Genomic DNA, 16,901 nt, shown 5'->3' with positions numbered 1-16,901 from the left:
TGAGTGTATGTGTACAGTATGCGTGTTTGCAGATCTGCGGCATGTGCTGTCTACAATACAGTGACACTAAGGTGGGGAAATGTCGGCCACTCCCTGTTAACATATTTGCTCCTGTTTGGACATGAATATTACCAGACGTTGCCTGCTGCACCCTTATTTAGACTCTTACTTCATTGCAGGTACTGTATATCATTTCTCTGTCAGGACAAAGATCATTGGCTCCTACAGAGAAATTGTCACGTATTTTGTCAAATTGCTTTATTGGTGTGTTTGCTATGTTATTTCCGTCACATTTATTTCCTGAAATGCACTTGTGCAAAATCTGTTAAAAAAGAAGAATTATTTCATCTTATCTGACATCAGTTTATAAGAATGCTACCAGTGAAATGCAAGTCGAGAGTTACTTATTTTCCTGATTAACACAATAATTTGTCTTAAAATATTCTACGAAACAGCAAAAAATACCGAAAAACAATAAGAATAATTTTCTTTACAAGTAAGTGGAAATAAAAATAGGTAACACTTTGATTTTAACAACACACTGTACACAAAAGAAAAACACATTTACTAGATAACTATAAAGCAATGGCATGTAGGCATGGAGACCAGTAGCAGTGGGGGGGTGTGAGTCACATGTCCTCAGTGACCAGGCAGTAAAAGTCTGTGCGGGCTCCATAGTTGCGTGATCCGAGGTCCGACACGTCGATGTCGGAGGACTTGGGCTCAGCTGCCTGGATGGGAGCAGCAGGGAGGACAGGAGCTTTAAAGGCCAGAGCCTTGTACACAGGGAGGCGCAGCCCTGCAGCAGAAAGAGCAAAGGTCAAACATGTGTCCCAAATGAATGCACATACATCATATATTATTTTGATGTATTTTAATAATCTCCCCTGACTTTCAAATTAAATTCTTGTTTCATTGTTACACGTTTTTTTGCCCGGGAAGGAAAAGATCAGTATCAACTTCAGAGTGAGGTGCATTGTGTGCAATGAGAGGTAACGCACAGCACAAAGCTGGACTCATTCAAATACTCTTTGTGGAAGATTTGTTTACTTTCTTTACAAGAAATAGATGTTATCTCATCGGGCTCATCGTGGGATGGGATTTACATCTGAGTTAAAGATTAACGGCAAATGAATCCATGTTTGTTGATTCAAACTAGTATGAAACTACATCAGTTTCGATTTACAATGTGTGTCATAGAAGATGAAAAAAGTCTCTTATCAAGTTGAGACTTGGTTGAGACTTGCAATGAGGCTATAACTTGTATATTCTAATGCCCATGCAACAGACAAGCATTTAAATCTCTGCATTAGATTTAAGCAAGCTTGCCTCAATATTATGAAACAAAACTGTAACACACCTTGCATTCATTTAGCCCGAGGTAACGCAGCTTCAACATGCATTTCCTTCATTTGCATGTGCAAATAGAGTGAGGCAAACATCAGTATTGGAGGACATATCTAGTGCTGTGGCTCTTGTTCTCACCCAGATCTCCAGCAGGGTCTGTGTCTGAGCGGCAGTCAAGGTACTCGGAGTCCAGGGTCAGCATGGGGTCCCTGTCATCTTGTAGCAGAGTCTGAGGGTCGCCTGCAGACTCACTGTGGAAGACGACTCTGCGGGGCATCGCTAAGGCCAGCTCCTTCCAGAAGACGGAGGAAGGAGTCTGTGGAAACCCAACACGACCTTTTCAAACCAAGTTCAAAGGGACTCTCAATGCTCTTTCGAGAGAGAACTAGACAACATTATAGATGCATGTATGGCTGCACGTAAGTTTACGATCATTTATCATCACCCCGCTGGCTTTTATTGTAGATCTTACCACCGAGTTGTGCCTCCAGGTGAGTATGGTGAGGCGGTGCTGGTGCTCACTGAGCAGCTGCTTGATCTCAGGCCTCATGCGTTTGGACTGACCCTCCAACATGATGAGGATGGGCCTCTGACACAACTCCAACAGTTGCAGAAGGCCCTGCCTGAGGACACACACATCTAAGGTGTGTCACGATAGGACATGGTGGAGAAACTGCTCCAAATTGCACCGACAGTGACCTCAAGTGGTACGTTGTAATGTTACCACATCCGTGTAACTCTTTATTGTAATATGAGCGTACGAAGTACGGTTTGTAAATAATTATTTATGCATGAAATTTGTCTGACCTGAAGTTATTGGAGCACCAGTCCTGCTCGAGGTAAGCATGAGAGAGCAACACGATCAAACGCCGCGAGCGACTAATGTTCATTAGCAGCTCTGCAGAAGGTTCTGGAGTCAAAGAATAATGTTCAGCATTGTTAGAAATTAGTTTTAAACCAAAAGAGCCTGTTCCACAAACAGGGCCAACACACAGATCACAAATGTTATGCAAACCGGATATGCATTCGTATATATGTAGAAAGTAAACATGCAGCTTGCGTGTTTTAAAGTCAGATTATCCTGGATTTTTTAAGACAGAGACTATTTCCCATTGACCCATCGTATGCACTCAAGACCAGCAGACATAAATCTTACCCGAGCCTGGTAGAATATCATTGTCAGTGAGATGCACCTTGAGCGCATTTTTGTTCTCCAGGTGAGGTTTGAGAATAAAGTTGACAAACTTCCTGTCGTGGTCATTGTTCACATAAGAGATATAGGCGTCATATAATTTGCCATCTGCAGACACGGGGACAGAAACAGCGTTGTTAGTACTGCTGTACAGTCATTAACGCCATTACAGCAGCCTCGTATCGCTTCATAGGACCTCACCATTTAGATCGTAGGGGCCGTAGGAATTCCTGTACCACAGTTTGATGTTCAAGTGACACCGGGAGTACACAGCAGCAGCTACAGTCAGGAGCAGGAGGAGAACGACGGCTGCAATGACAGCAGATGTGTGGTTGGGGCCATCCGAGCACACAACCGTGTCTGTGGACCAATGATGGGCATAAATTAAACAATCGATATACTTTGATTGAAGTATATCTCTCTAATCTTTCGGTGGGTTATGTTTTGAGAAATAAAAAAGATCTTTAGTTGTCCTACTTGAGTACGGCAGGCTGAAGTCAGCGGAAATGTTCCTCACTGTGCAGCTGTAGAGCCCAAAGGCATCTAGCTCTTTAAGGTTGACCACCAGAAGACTGGTGACCATCAGCTGGCCAGCAACAGGAGACCTGATATGGGACAGAAAGCAGGATCTGCCCTTAGAATACAGCCAAAGGTTCCGACACATTTTCTTATTCAACGAGAAAGTGTGTCCAAACCTTTGACTGGTGCTGTACATTTGAAATGCCGGTGCATTTAACTCATAAAAAAAAAACAAATGTACCATGAAGATGTATTCTGAATGTGAGGTGTGTGATTGGTCAGGGGTTGGCCCTCTTTACTCCACTGCAGTGTGGTGTCACAGGGCTCTTCTGTCGGGTCCCATTGGAGTTGAGCAGTACAGTTTAATGTCACGGTGCGTTCCGCACTCGTCTGGAGTCCTTTCGGGACCCCAGTAGGTTCAAATGTTGGGACTTTGGAGCACTGGGAGTCTGTGGAAAGACACACCTCTGTTAACTGTGTTCACTTCAGGAGCTCTGGACAATGGAGGCCTCCATGTGCACAGCCTGAAATGAAACGCGTCCTCGCAGGTGTCGTTGTCCAACTAGACCCTCCAAACCCCCCCTGAAACAAACTCTTTGTTTACTTTGCTTCATGAGAGAGCCACATGATCACGGTATTGGCCTGAGATGACTTCATTACACGCGGAAACAATACTTACCTTTGACTATGAGACGCACAGTGAATGAGGCTGTGCTGTTGCTCTGTTGCGTACAGGTGTAATTTCCTTGATCTTGCAAGGTGAGGTTGGCAAACTCCAGGTATCCCTTCCCTACCTGAGCAGGGAGCTGCTGACAGTCCTTCTGCCAGGTGAGCTCGGGCTGCAGGGGGCTGCGGGGCTCCAGAGGGCAGTTCAGTCGATACGGGGGCGTCTGCTGCCCCACGTTGAGCATGTGCTCCTTAAACCTGCTCTCGTCCACACAAGACTGAGCTACAAATAGAGAGACGGGGGGGAAGCAACAAAAAATCGCGTTGAATAATGGCACAATGACGAAAATGGAATTCATATTGTGTGATCGAAGACTTTTCAGCAAGAAATGTAGCTTTCGTTTGAGAAAACAGTTTGCCGACCATATGTGGACAAACAGTTTCCATTAGCTCGGTGCAATTTCAGGAAATGGGTTTGTTTGGTTTGTTCATTAGACTGAATGTCTTATGGTGCATGAAGGTGATCTTCGCTCTCATGGGGGGAAGGGGGGTGGGGGGTGTAGTTGCTGACCTGGACGAAATGGAAGAAAAGGGAAAAATACCTGGTGGTGTGAGGACACGTTCAAAGCAAACAACTGACTATCCCGCTGAAATGCCGCTTTGTCAGGACACATTTAAGACACGTGTCAAACTATCGAGAGCTGCCCCCTGCATGTGGACCTGTTATTCAAGATATTCAGCGCATGCGCGGAACTACGACTAAACCAGCAAAACTGCCCGCGCCGGTTCCTCTCGGACTTCCCTTTTGTTTTATTATTCCGCTTCTCAACCGTTTCTCAACCAATGCGGAACTCATCCGGGTCAGAAGTCCGGCTCAATTTTTCATGTTGCCAGGCAACAGCATGTGACCCCCGTGCACACTGACCACACGTGCACCGACCTGGTATTTACTCATCCAGCACCGCGTGAGCCTTCTGCTGTGACTAATAGTTTGCTATGGTCAAATACACCAAGAACAATGCTATCTGCAGCTATCGACACATGCACTTTATTTTAAACGGTATCTAAAAACAAAGCGTGAACCTATAATATGAGTAAATCCAAGGGCATAATGGTTTTAAACTTCCCCATCCTTACCCTCCGCGAGGACAGACTTGTCCCATTTCCCGGTGGACACCAACATTAGGACGAATACGATCAGAGCCATGAGGGGCAGTCTTCCCCTTCCTCTTCCTCTTCCTCCTTCCTCAGGTGGGTAGAGTGACCGAGTGAAGTGTATTTTGTAAATCTACATCACCACCTATAACATACGTATTATTACAGCTTCATTACGTTGCATGGAGCCGTACAGTCTACGTGACGACGCCAGCTTTCTGTTTGATCACCTGCACCTGGAGATACCTGAAACTCGTCTGGCTATTGGCTCCCCGTGGTCACATGACGCCTGCTTTCACCTACGTTAAGTAATGGGAGGAGACACGAAAACTCCCGAAAGTACAACACCTACGTCACGCGTCTCGGATAGAATGATATCTCTAGTTATTATTATTATATATTATTAATTCGTAGTGTTTATTTCATTCAAGGGTTCTGGAGTATCTTCAAATGCACTATTTATATAGGAGTTATAAGTGGTAAATAAAAATTGTTATGAATAATACATGTTCATAAAGCAATCCCTTCCAGGCTGTATAATTTCACTTTAAATATATATTTATTTATCATTAATAAAGTTACAACTTTTTTTAATCCCCTGTCTGATAATTCCCAGAGAGAGAGTGGTTAGGGTTAAATGAGGTCAAAATGCTGTTTCAACAGATTTCATGGGGACACTTATAATACTGATAATATCTTTTGGCTGGGAATTCTTAAATGTAAAGGTGTGGAGACTAAGAAACATTAGCATCAACCCAAAAAGTCACCATGTGTGTGTGTAATTTGGCAAATCCCCTTTGATGCATCTTATAACCCAGAAGGTTAAACTCAAAAGACACAGTAGTTCAAAGTTTTCTTCTTTATTCAATAATATAAAATATTATAATGCAAAACAGTTTAGGTCTGGTTTACAAAAGACACCTTCAGACTGTGTCTGCAGTAATGACAATCCTCACAGCGTTTTTTTACACTAAGGCAACACCTTAACACACAATCGGTACTGTATGTGTAGTACCAGTATAAATTATGTTTAGGCCTATTGATAAAAACACATGCGTCTCACAAATATCAAGATCCAAAGGTAAGCTATTGGTGCATTCTTACAATAAAATTAAAAAAAAAACGGAAAAATAAAATCAGTTACTGTACACTTGTTTTGTCCATGAAAAATGGAAAAAAGTCGGTTTTGTCGATGAGAATCCCTATATAGCAATTAACATTTGACTGCACACAATGAAAGAGAGTGGGCGCCCACTCTCTGGACTCCTTAGAAAGATGATGGCTTTGAAGCTGACTCAACACTGTTAGTCTGGACATGTGTAAACTTTAAGTGTTTGAGTGGGTTCGCGCTTCGAATGAACTGCAAGAAAAAAAACACACAAAGGTTGATTTGTTGCAGTATCTCTGTCAAGGAAACAGAGCTACACAACAATACGAAGCGCATCTTAAAAACATGTATACTATTTATTAATACACAATCAATTATTTATCAAACATAAAATGTCACAACCATTATGCAAAAATGTAATTTTTCACAATGAATACCTGTTAGAATTCATTCATTAAGTTGAATGCATGCTTTAGAAACACTAAAGTAAACACAGCCAAATGCAAGTGTGGGATAAAGCATGAACGGCCAGAGGAAGTTTCTCAAAAGTTTTCACTTTCCACAAATCAGAATGTCATATAAAACATGAGACAGACAGACTTTTAACAGAGAATTAGTACCGACAAGACACTTTGTGTCTTAAACCGGAAGTATGGGTCCCACGAGGCCCGATACCAAATCCACCCAATAAGATCAGCTGTCCGCTCAAATTTCAAAAACCAATGAGCAAGATAATTTATTATTTTCTTGCCTTCCACAACATTATAACCATATATTACTTAGGACTCACCTGAGTTCCTCTTTTAGTCTGTTGCGTTTATCGAAGAGTCTATCATTCTTGACCTGCATGGGAGCACTCGGCACAAACCAGGCGGCAATGAACTTACATATGACGACAACGTGCTGCAAGCAGAGAGAAAAATGTTTGGTGTGTTATCGTTGATACGTGAAATGTGGTTTCATTAAAGATAAAATTCACTGATTTTGTTATAGACCAACATTGTAAAACATCCAAATTTACCTCAAAAAGGATGACAAACGCAAAGCGCACAGCTAAAATTAGCCAGTATTGTGGTGTTAAGGTGTAGTCATTGTCCCTGTAGTCTTTATACCTGTGGAGAAAAAACAACCAGAATGCGGATGTGATCTCTCTTATTATTATTAGTTGTTTTTTTGTTTTTTCAATCACACAGTTGATTATTCTGGTACCCGCCGCAGAAATTGTACCATTCAAGAAGAATGTGCAATTTATTTATGTAGCACTTCTATCACCTAAGGTCATACAGCAACAGGTACAGTACAATACTAGTAAATGCAGTTATTAACACCGCTGGTGTGAAGGGTGAGCGCTTCGGACTCTTTTGTTACACCAATTTGATGTTTTTACTTAAATAAACTCTGACCTGATCGTCATCCATAGAAGAAAAACAAATATGAAAGCGGAACAAACCTGCAGTAAGAGACATTATATCCACCAGGAGAAACCATCTGACTGGCTGAAAACTCGTTGCCTATGTTCTGGTCATCCATCCGTGCAGTGGAGAGAGTGTTGTTGATGTATCCGGCCATGCAGCTTGAAAGAAAGAAGAACAAGTTATTTTTCTGTAAAAGTGAGGATTGCACAATACATCAAGACATTTTTGAGGATAATTATTACTCAATGTCCGTCACTGTGCCGTTGGCACATGGGCCGTAGCGGTAGCGGTACACCAATCGAGGAACGAAGTCCGAGGATACGCCGATGACCAGCCCGTTTGCGATGACGGCCAAGACACCAATGGCCTCCAACACGTCGATCCACACACCTGAGGAAAGGAGACATGAAGAGAACGCTCCACGGTTGGACAGCATTTCAATTCTCAATCCAAAGTGATGCTCACCAATATCGTTGGTTTTCTTGGGAACCAGTCTGCGCTCCAGAGCGACCATTTTAATGGCATCCAGGCGTATCTCAATAACATTATTAATGAGGGCTAGCAGAGGAGCGAGAGGAAACGCTGCCACAAATATGGTGGTAAAGCTGAACTGGATCACTGGGGAGAAAGCAATAAACATATTATTTGCCAAAACTGATCCAGCATCTATGGTTTTTGTTGTTGAAGCGATGAGCAGGAGTACACACCCATCTCCAGGAACTCATGAAAAAGACTGAAGGAGTCGACATCGTTGAGACGGTAGTTGCTGACCCAGTCTCGAAGCTTGCAGTTATCACACAGTTCAGCTCCTTGTTTGGCCTCTGATTCATCTTTCAGGTAGCAGTGGGCACATTTCCTCTGCAGCTTCTGGGTTCTTCGTCTCTTAAACCACCTGCAGAACCAGCTGATGCCCAAAAGAGACATCTTTTAAAACAGCCGACACAAGTGGATTTCACGGTGTCGTACACCATTTAGTCACAAATCTGATTCATACTCACGGGCCAGTGAACTCCAACACGTTGCTGATGGTTTGCTTCAGTACCATTATAATGGCCATTTGGATGAAGAGATCTGTGAGACATCCACTGGGATGACACTGCACAGGGGGGAGTTACTTTTTAAAAAATGTATTCAGATACAATATTTAAATGTAAAACAGCAATTTTTAATTAGAAACGGATATTCAGTGTTGCTAAATGTGATCCACGTTTATGTCACACACCTCTTCCAGCCTCCATTTCCCTGAAATTCGGACGTAACCACCAGGATGACCATTTATCCTGTCATCAGTGTTGCAAAAACCAGTTATCAGGTTGGGACGACTTGACTTCAATAACTAAGAACAATGACTTTCTTTTATTTGGACATCCATTTAGTGTCCTTTAGCTTATGAAAATGTGTTGCATGGGTTTAGAATCTCCACTTGCTCTTACCTGCCGAGAAAAAACGCCACGTAGAAGAGGGAGGAGAAATAGGTGAAGAACTGGAAGGTGAACATCTTGACAGTGAAACTCTTCTCTGTGGCAGCAAATGACCTCGTTTTCTCTAGTGAAGACAATCAGTTTTCAACGGGTCAATCGATCAATGGGTGGCCCAATTTCACACACCTGAAACAACTACACATTCAACAAATTGAAATATACCGGCAAAGTAAACAAACCTATTTCACAAAGCTTCATGGCGACAATCCTGTTGACCTGCAAAGACAAAGACATCGTCATAGTAACAGAGAATACCACCAAAAGGAAACAGAGATGCCCGTTATGAGACCTGCGTACCCGTGTCATCACAGTGATGATGAGGTAATGGAGGACGGCCCCCAACATCATCGCGCCGCTGTTGGAGTGGTTGCTCAGGAACTCCCATGATCCCTCAGCCAAGAGCACTGCAGCAATCACTCTGAACACCACCAAGGCGTGTGTCAGGCCGATGATCACCAATATCTGCGGAAACCAAAAGAAAACCCCCACTTCGAAGATTATCCTTATGACGGCCACCATTCGTTATGAAAACACAAAAACCCCTCAACTACTTTTTCATGCCGCCACTGGAACCTTATCACACTTTAATCTCATTGTTACTTCAACCTGAAATATCAGAGACAACTGAGTTTTTATCTTCTTTCTAAACATAGTCGGGCTGGCGGCGCATTTCTTTTGGACATGTTATTGCATGTGAGCATCTGCGCTGTTAGCCCCGTTATCTGCGAGCTGCCGGCTCAGCCGTCGCAATGTTGAGTACCGTTGAGAGTCCATCAAAATGCACTTATTATCTTAAATAGCAACGTTTCATGACTTTAAATATATATATATATATATATATATATATATATATATATATATATATATATATATATATATATATATATATATATATATATATATACAGGGATAAAAGGAAAGGTCACCCACCATAGCTGTGACACAGACCAAAACCAGGGTGCTGCGCAGGTACGAGTGCTTGTATTCTTTTGGCTCGCATTTAACGTCGTTCACAATTTCCAGTATAAGTTCCTCCTACAGTGAAATACAAAGGTACACACGGTCATAGTTTCAGTGATCATTATTGAAATGGGATCTTTTGTATAAAAGGGATCATACCTCCTCCTCACACCAATCTGACACTTTCCACTCGCACACGTAAGAAGCTCGATGTCTCTTCCAGAACTCCAAAAACAGTGTCGCTGTGGAGATCAACGATTTGTATGAGTCCATAGAACCTACTGGAACACCACTATGAAGTATGAGGGAAAACAAAGATCCACTTCCGGGAATACGCTCCCTCAATATGAAATGAATGATAAAAGTTTTGATTTTGCGTTAAACACACATAATACCTTTGTTTATAGCATACTGACATAAAGGGCTTTGTCACAAACAAAAATGAGGCGTATTACTTTTTGTTTTTAAGACATTCTTTTTCTTTGGTTGGGGGACTTTCGCTTTCATTTGAAACATTCCTTCGCTCTCTGTAGCTCACCCATCCCTTCCTCACTTCCTTTTCATATACTCATGATCCAAGCACTTTTTAAAGGCTGCGGTGACTGTTCACTTTACTCTTCCCACGCTGTGCTACTACATTTGTCCTCTACGCTTTTTAAAAAACAACGGATACAAATTTGATGACAACGGTGAAAAGCTGATTAAGACGGTGCATTTATGTGTTCTTAGCGGTGGCCCCCACAGCCAGATGGCCTGGGCTGATTAACATGTACGAAGGCAGGACGAGTAGGTTTCCTCGGTGATGTGGCATCTTGTTGCCATCTCTCAGTGCACATAGAACATCCAGGCAGTTGTATAAAGTGAGGCAGATAAAACACTTGATTGTACCCATAGTCCTGTAAAGCCTGTAAAGCCAAACGTGTTAAGACAAATAAACAGCAAAGAAGACTTCTGCATCTTGATTTTTAAATGATTTCTTCAATGATCTGCAATGTTTTCAATGTCTGTGAAGTAATATTGCATCCGCAGGATGAATGATTGTAATAATTCCACTAATCTATTTTTAACCGAAAACTAAGTATTAGAAATGAAGGACTATGTCTAACAACACGAGAATAATTCAATCATATAGACACACAAAACTCACCCCACACCGCCATGAACATTGCAAAGAGCACTGTGCCATTATTATCAAACAGCAGGCTCACCTGTAGGTAGACCAGGAGACCATCAGTGATCACAAACAGACACCATTCAACCGTCTGAAATGAATGTGCTGATGTACCTTGGCGTATGTGCAGGTGTCAGAGAGCTGCCACACTTTGCATCTCTTGTCACAAAGGGGACACATTAGCGTGTCAGCCTCACAAACCTCCTTTCTGCAACACAGCGAGCACTATATTCATCACAGTGTAAATGCCGGGTTGTGACGCAAGACACTCTGGAGCTGTGGAAAAAACTTACATAAGAGGTGAGGTGTTGAAGAAAGCAAGGCCATAAAGGAAGACGATGACCCCGATGAGGGCCGGCGGGATTAGCAGGTATGTGTACCAGCCCAACCAGAGGAAGTACAAGGCCACCTTCTCCCCAAAGTAGTTCCTGAAAGGAGAACACACACACAGAAGGAGAAAATGACCAAATGCATAAATATTGTAAAAAATAGACTTTACAAACTGTGTTTAATAGGTTTCAGATGTGAGAGACACACGGCGTACTGATAATGTCGCTGTAGGGAAACATTTAAGAACACAACATCGTACTAAATCAACATTTCCCAAAAGTGTACTGGACATTAATTCAAATTACTCGACTGACAGTGACCATTTATATTGTACACAGTATGTTGTCGTTTGTTTGGCCCAATGTGGGGATTCAAATCTCACAGCTGACGCGCTGACCTGAATCTCACGCATATCCAATGACTCTCTTCTCCCTTAAAAGTGGGAACTTGATGCATGTTTGCAAAGCGCTCTGCTGTTTGGACTCAGTAAACAAGCGAATCCAAAGACAACGGCTCTGATCTGTTGCAGCGCTAAGTACTGCACGTGGTTTTAAACGATGAGTCAAAACAATGGCGGCTTAATGTGTGGGTGGCCACGTGTATGCTGTTGTCTTGGTGTCTGCGGATCACGTGCAGAACAATAATGCTGCAATAACTGCAACTGTAAAATCAAGCAGGGAAATGAAAAGGCTGTGTGCGTTGCGGTCCAAACCTGACGGCAGTGATGGGTTGCCCTTGGAGACAGGCAGTCCATCGTGCCCAATTCTCCTTCAGCTCTCTCTGTTTCTTTTTCTGAAATATCCAAATCAAAGGAAACCACCGACATGCAGAAGAGTTTTGTAAATATTGTTATCACACCGTAACACTGATTGGAACTGAATTCAGAAGCTTACAATCTAAGAACACAATCTTATTTTGATCTAATCTGATTTTACCAGCTTGTTTGTGCAATTTCAAAACGTCCACAAATATAAAGACTTCATATTTCGAATGACCTTTAGATATCTATTTACATTTTTATTTCGTAGACTTTTATTCAAAGGGTCTTCATTTTTGAAGCAAACACTCATGCACGAGCTGTTAAAATATGTGCACACACTGTTTGTATCGGTGTGTGTTCACACGGATGTTCACATAGTCCTGCAGAGTTTCACTTTGTAATTTTAGGTGTCCGTTGTGAAAAATAAAACACCTATACGACCACGTAAAGGGAAGAGATTCTATATTAGGAAAATGTGTCACTATCTTTAGCTTGAGGTTGTGTGGAGCCTCATGGAGAAAATATGATGGTTTAATTGTACTATTCTGACCTAAAGAAAATGTCAATAACACAGTTATCATGGCCTACATGATGACTATTTTGCAATCTGTAATCGTGATAGAGCATATAGGCCTAACATAAGTCTTATGTTAAGATTTTTACCTCATGCAAGCAGAACTTTGCCTCAAAGACCTTCATCTTCATCAGATGCCTCAAACCCTCTAGGAGGAACAGCAGATGAGTGAATAACATGAAAGTGACCGTTCCACTATGAAGAGTGTAAATACAGTTTTTTCACCTCCTGAATATATAAAGGTGTGATTCAAGATGAAGTGGACAATCCTTATCCTGAAACGAGAAGAGTGTCATTTATAAAGCTGTAACATAATAATCCATTTTTGATGGATCCAATATTGAAAAGAAACGCATATTAAGACAATAGATGCTTTAATTAGCATTTGTGATTGTTTAAAATGACATAAACAGCTAGTGTAGAGCAGCGTGTTTTACCTGGTGCTGAGTGGTACGATGTTCTGATCCGAGCTCCAGTTACAAGCATCGGACACTTTGAGCAGATACCTGTACCTCTCAAAGATCTCTTTGGGTGCTTGAATCCCATAGAAGATGAGATCATCATCTATGATTTTCTAGATGGGATGAATAAAGACCAGATAAGTTAAAGAATAAACTTTTTTGGAGTTCAAGAAACCTGTTTTTCATGAAAGACTTACGGTAACTTTCAGTTTCTTTTTTTTCAGTTCTTCGATGTATTCACTTTGCTTCTTGAAAGCTTCTCTCTCCTGCTTCTCAATTGTTTTGCCAACCAGGACGTAGTCGTATGATAGAGGTGTGTGCTGAGTGGCGGCAATCATACGTCAAAGTCAGACTTTCACAATCGATATCGATAAATCTTATTCTGGGAATGAAGTGGCCTAGAATAGTTAACGTAAAAGGGACACATTAACATCTTACCACAGGTGGGAGTGTTGTCTGTTCATTGCCATTCTCTTTTACCACTCCCATCAATTCCAGCAGTTCAATACTGGGCTACACAACAAAATAGTGAAAAACAATAAAAAGTTATGTTGAGCACATATCTTTAATAAAGCGATATTTGGGTTTCTTTAGGAAATATCATTGCCATTGAGCTCATTAAAGGTTTCTTTTGAGTTTTGATCCACACAAGCCGAAGTAACATAGTCCCATTGTATAATAATAATAATAATAATAATAATAATAATACAACGCTTATGAAAACACGCCAAAAGGTCATCATCTTCAAAAATCCCCTGTTGAACAATGACGGGAGGAGCGTGTGTCAACGAATTCCTCTGCAGGTGAGTCAGGATCACCTGCAGAGTTAAGTGAGACTGACCCCAATGGCATGTTTGACACACTGACACCTTCGTGCCGATCCGCGCTATTCACTCACACCGCCAAGGTGTGGCGTACCTGGACGCGCACATCAGAACGGCGTGATACCGGTGGAAGCACAACATACATCCCATTCGATCCTTTGTGTACAGACAAGCGCGGCCCTTTCCCCCAAAAAACTGGAAAGTGCAGAATTGGCAGTGATTTGTTCAACATAACGTCACTGGAGCAACAGCTGGCCCCGGAACAGGTTAAGCCTGAAACGATGCCGATATTATGTATGTGTGAATAAGATCACCCACCTGCCTCCTGTGGGTCGGCATGATGAGAAGGCGCTGAATGCAGATGCGACCTCCAGGATCCCCCCCAAAAAAACACAAGCTTCAGTCACCATCCGACGATCCCGGAGCCTCTGTGTCCTCTCACCGAGAGCCCCGGCTATAAAAATGACATTGCACTTGAACTGGCAGAAGGCAACTTCCGTACTTCCTCTCGGGAACAAACGTGTTGTACGTCTCACCCGCTAAGGAATGTAAAAGCGACTCTACCTGTTGCTGTAGTCGCGGCGTGTATCTGTATCGCCTCCACCTTTGTTTCCGCGTGCCGCGATGCGTTCAATGGACAAGGCAAAGCAAACAGGCTGCTGATGTGTGTTTTCAGCTGCTGCAGCCGGACGGAGACAGTCAAGTGCAATGAAAATGGTATTAAGAAAATGTCTTGCCTCCTCCTCACTGATGTGAAATAACATGCATCCACCGCTAGGTGGCAGCAGTGTCTTTACCGGCCTGTAAATCACAGGGCGCCACTGACGTCGCTCACCGCTGCACTTTGAGTCACGTATTCACTGCACATTTCCCTCTTTTGAAAACCACCAAAACATCTCCACTTTTAGAGGAAGTGCCAAAACAAAAGTCATAAAACAAGTTAATCATTGAAAAATGCATAACATTGACTGGCTGCTATTAGTAGTTTTTTGTGAAGGGAAATAATCGTTTGCTTTACTTGAGAATTTCTATTTTATACACTACATTGCCGTTATTGCAGTACAGTACAAAATGATTGAGCAACTTATAAAACGATGATGCAGTTTGATGGATTAACCAACATACAGGTGGAAATATCAAACTGTACTCCACTATAACCACTTAATTCATATGGTGTTTGACACTGACTGTAATCCTGTAATCTGAGATCAAACAAATTAAGCTTTAAAATTTTGCAATTTGTTTTAATTTGACTTACTCTTTAAAATAGACGTTTAAATAAGTTTGTCATACATTTGTGACTTGCTGAAGGTCCTGGGTTGGACTCCGCCCAGTGGCCTTTCTGTGTGGAGTCTGCATGTTCTCCCCGTGTCTGCGTGGGTTCTCTCCGGGTTCTCCGGCTTCTTCCCACAGTCCAAAGACATGCCCTGGGGATCAGGTTAATTTGGGACTTTAAATTGCCCGTAGGTGTGTGAATGTGAGTGTGAATGGTTGTGTGTCTCTGTGTAGCCCTGCGATTGGCTGGCAACCAGTCCAGGAGGTACCCTGTCTATCGCCCGAAGTTGGCTGGTTTGACAATGGATGGATAAAATATTTAGTTTTTAAATGTTTATCATGCTTTAAATCATTCTTACACGAGGAGTACTGCAGGAGGCCTACTTGATATTTATAGACTCGTGATGATCTTGTATGTGTTATGTTTTTCTTCACATTTTCTTTGTGATTACTTTCGCATAGTCTTGTGGACCGAACGCTTAAAGTTAGGGCTGGCTCAGGTTAGACCAGCCCTTAGATAAGCTGCTATAGGCCTATGACCAGGAGATTTCTTAGGACACACCAAGCTCCTCTCTCCCCTCTCTCTCTCTCTCTGTCTCTCTCCTTGTATCTGTCCCTCTCTCTCACTCTCTCTCTCTTTCCATAATAATTCACATCCCATTAATGCACATCATTAATTCAGCTTCTTCCCCCGGAGTTTTTGTGCTTTTTCGATTTGCAGATAATGTGGTTCCGTCTGGACCCTGGTCTTGCCTCCTGCCTGGCCCTGCCAACATCTACCGCTTCCAACACCATTATCATTCCCATTACTATTACTGTCAACATTAATGCACATTATTTACTTTGTTTTTTCCACGGTATTTGTGCTTTCTCGCCTCACAGGTTTCCATGGATCGTGGTTCTATCTGGACCCTGTTGCCATGGGCCTGCTGACACCTGCTGCTGCTATCATCCTTATGAGTATTATTTTAAATATTAATGCACCTGGCTTACTACATGCAATTTTTGAATCACTCTGTCATAGAACTTGAATGTATTGTACATCTTTTACGTTCATTCTGTACACATGAATCCATTTTAGTATGTGCATCTCGGGGGAGGGATCCTGCCGTTCTCCCTAAGGTTTCTTCTCTTTTTTCATTTTTGGGGTCTCGGGACAGAGGATGTTGCATGCGTACAGACTGTAAAGCCCCCTGAGGCCAATTTGTAATTTGCGATTTTGGGCTATACAAAATAAAATAAATTGAATTTAACTGGGTTTGTGTCCCATCGTTTCCAAAAAAAAAGAAAAACTAACATTTCAAATGGGTGGCCCTCTGTGCTCTGTTATTAAAGGTGAGCTCCACCATTGGTCTCGGAACCCTTGGAAAGCAACGCACACCCAGCAAGAACCACATGAGGAGGAGAGGCCAATGTGAGGCTGAAGAAAAAGTGGTCGAGAAAATAAGTGGCTGTATTTCTGTCCATGGCCACACCCCGCCGAGGAGCCCCAAATAATTACACCATCAGCAAGACCGTATGAACCACTTAAAGGGCAACAGAGGGGGGCCTCGGCGGCCAAATATAACCCGAGTGCAAGTACAGGGTAGGGAGGTGGCTGGGAGGAGCAGGGGAAAGCTGCTGGCCCCTTTCCTGAACTCCGAGGAAACAACCAGATGAGGGG

At 42.5% G+C, this 16,901-nt stretch overlaps 2 protein-coding genes across 2 annotated transcripts; both read right to left on the bottom strand.

Annotated features, from left to right (window-relative positions):
* Nucleotides 1–243: 243 nt before the first annotated feature.
* Nucleotides 244–5,138, bottom strand: sigirr (single immunoglobulin and toll-interleukin 1 receptor (TIR) domain). The gene is made up of 10 exons (XM_040161768.2): nt 4,862–5,138; nt 3,738–4,007; nt 3,300–3,507; nt 3,017–3,144; nt 2,741–2,899; nt 2,504–2,647; nt 2,155–2,257; nt 1,820–1,970; nt 1,486–1,663; nt 244–799 (listed from the first exon to the last, which is right to left on the bottom strand). The coding sequence occupies exons 1-10, from the start codon at nt 4,929–4,931 to the stop codon at nt 630–632; spliced, it is 1,581 nt and encodes a 526-aa protein (XP_040017702.2). The 5' UTR covers nt 4,932–5,138; the 3' UTR covers nt 244–629.
* Nucleotides 5,139–5,723: 585 nt separating this feature from the next.
* Nucleotides 5,724–14,712, bottom strand: LOC120808684 (anoctamin-9). Its single transcript, XM_040161753.2, has 25 exons — nt 14,528–14,712; nt 14,282–14,417; nt 13,578–13,652; nt 13,337–13,459; nt 13,116–13,252; nt 12,904–12,953; nt 12,768–12,826; nt 12,057–12,136; nt 11,308–11,442; nt 11,129–11,222; nt 10,991–11,051; nt 10,003–10,085; nt 9,814–9,918; nt 9,181–9,345; nt 9,063–9,099; nt 8,836–8,947; nt 8,625–8,682; nt 8,401–8,498; nt 8,110–8,306; nt 7,868–8,020; nt 7,645–7,792; nt 7,438–7,560; nt 7,009–7,099; nt 6,778–6,890; nt 5,724–6,239 (listed from the first exon to the last, which is right to left on the bottom strand). Exons 2-25 carry the CDS (start codon nt 14,300–14,302, stop codon nt 6,206–6,208), a joined length of 2,352 nt encoding a protein of 783 aa, XP_040017687.1. The 5' UTR covers nt 14,303–14,417; nt 14,528–14,712; the 3' UTR covers nt 5,724–6,205.
* Between the last annotated feature and the right edge of the window lie 2,189 nt (nt 14,713–16,901).

The sequence above is a fragment of the Gasterosteus aculeatus genome, chromosome X, assembly GCF_964276395.1.
Source record: "Gasterosteus aculeatus chromosome X, fGasAcu3.hap1.1, whole genome shotgun sequence".
Classification (NCBI taxonomy): domain Eukaryota; kingdom Metazoa; phylum Chordata; class Actinopteri; order Perciformes; family Gasterosteidae; genus Gasterosteus; species Gasterosteus aculeatus.
Note: the sequence above shows the minus strand (reverse complement) of the source record. Positions and strands in the feature narration are given on the sequence as shown.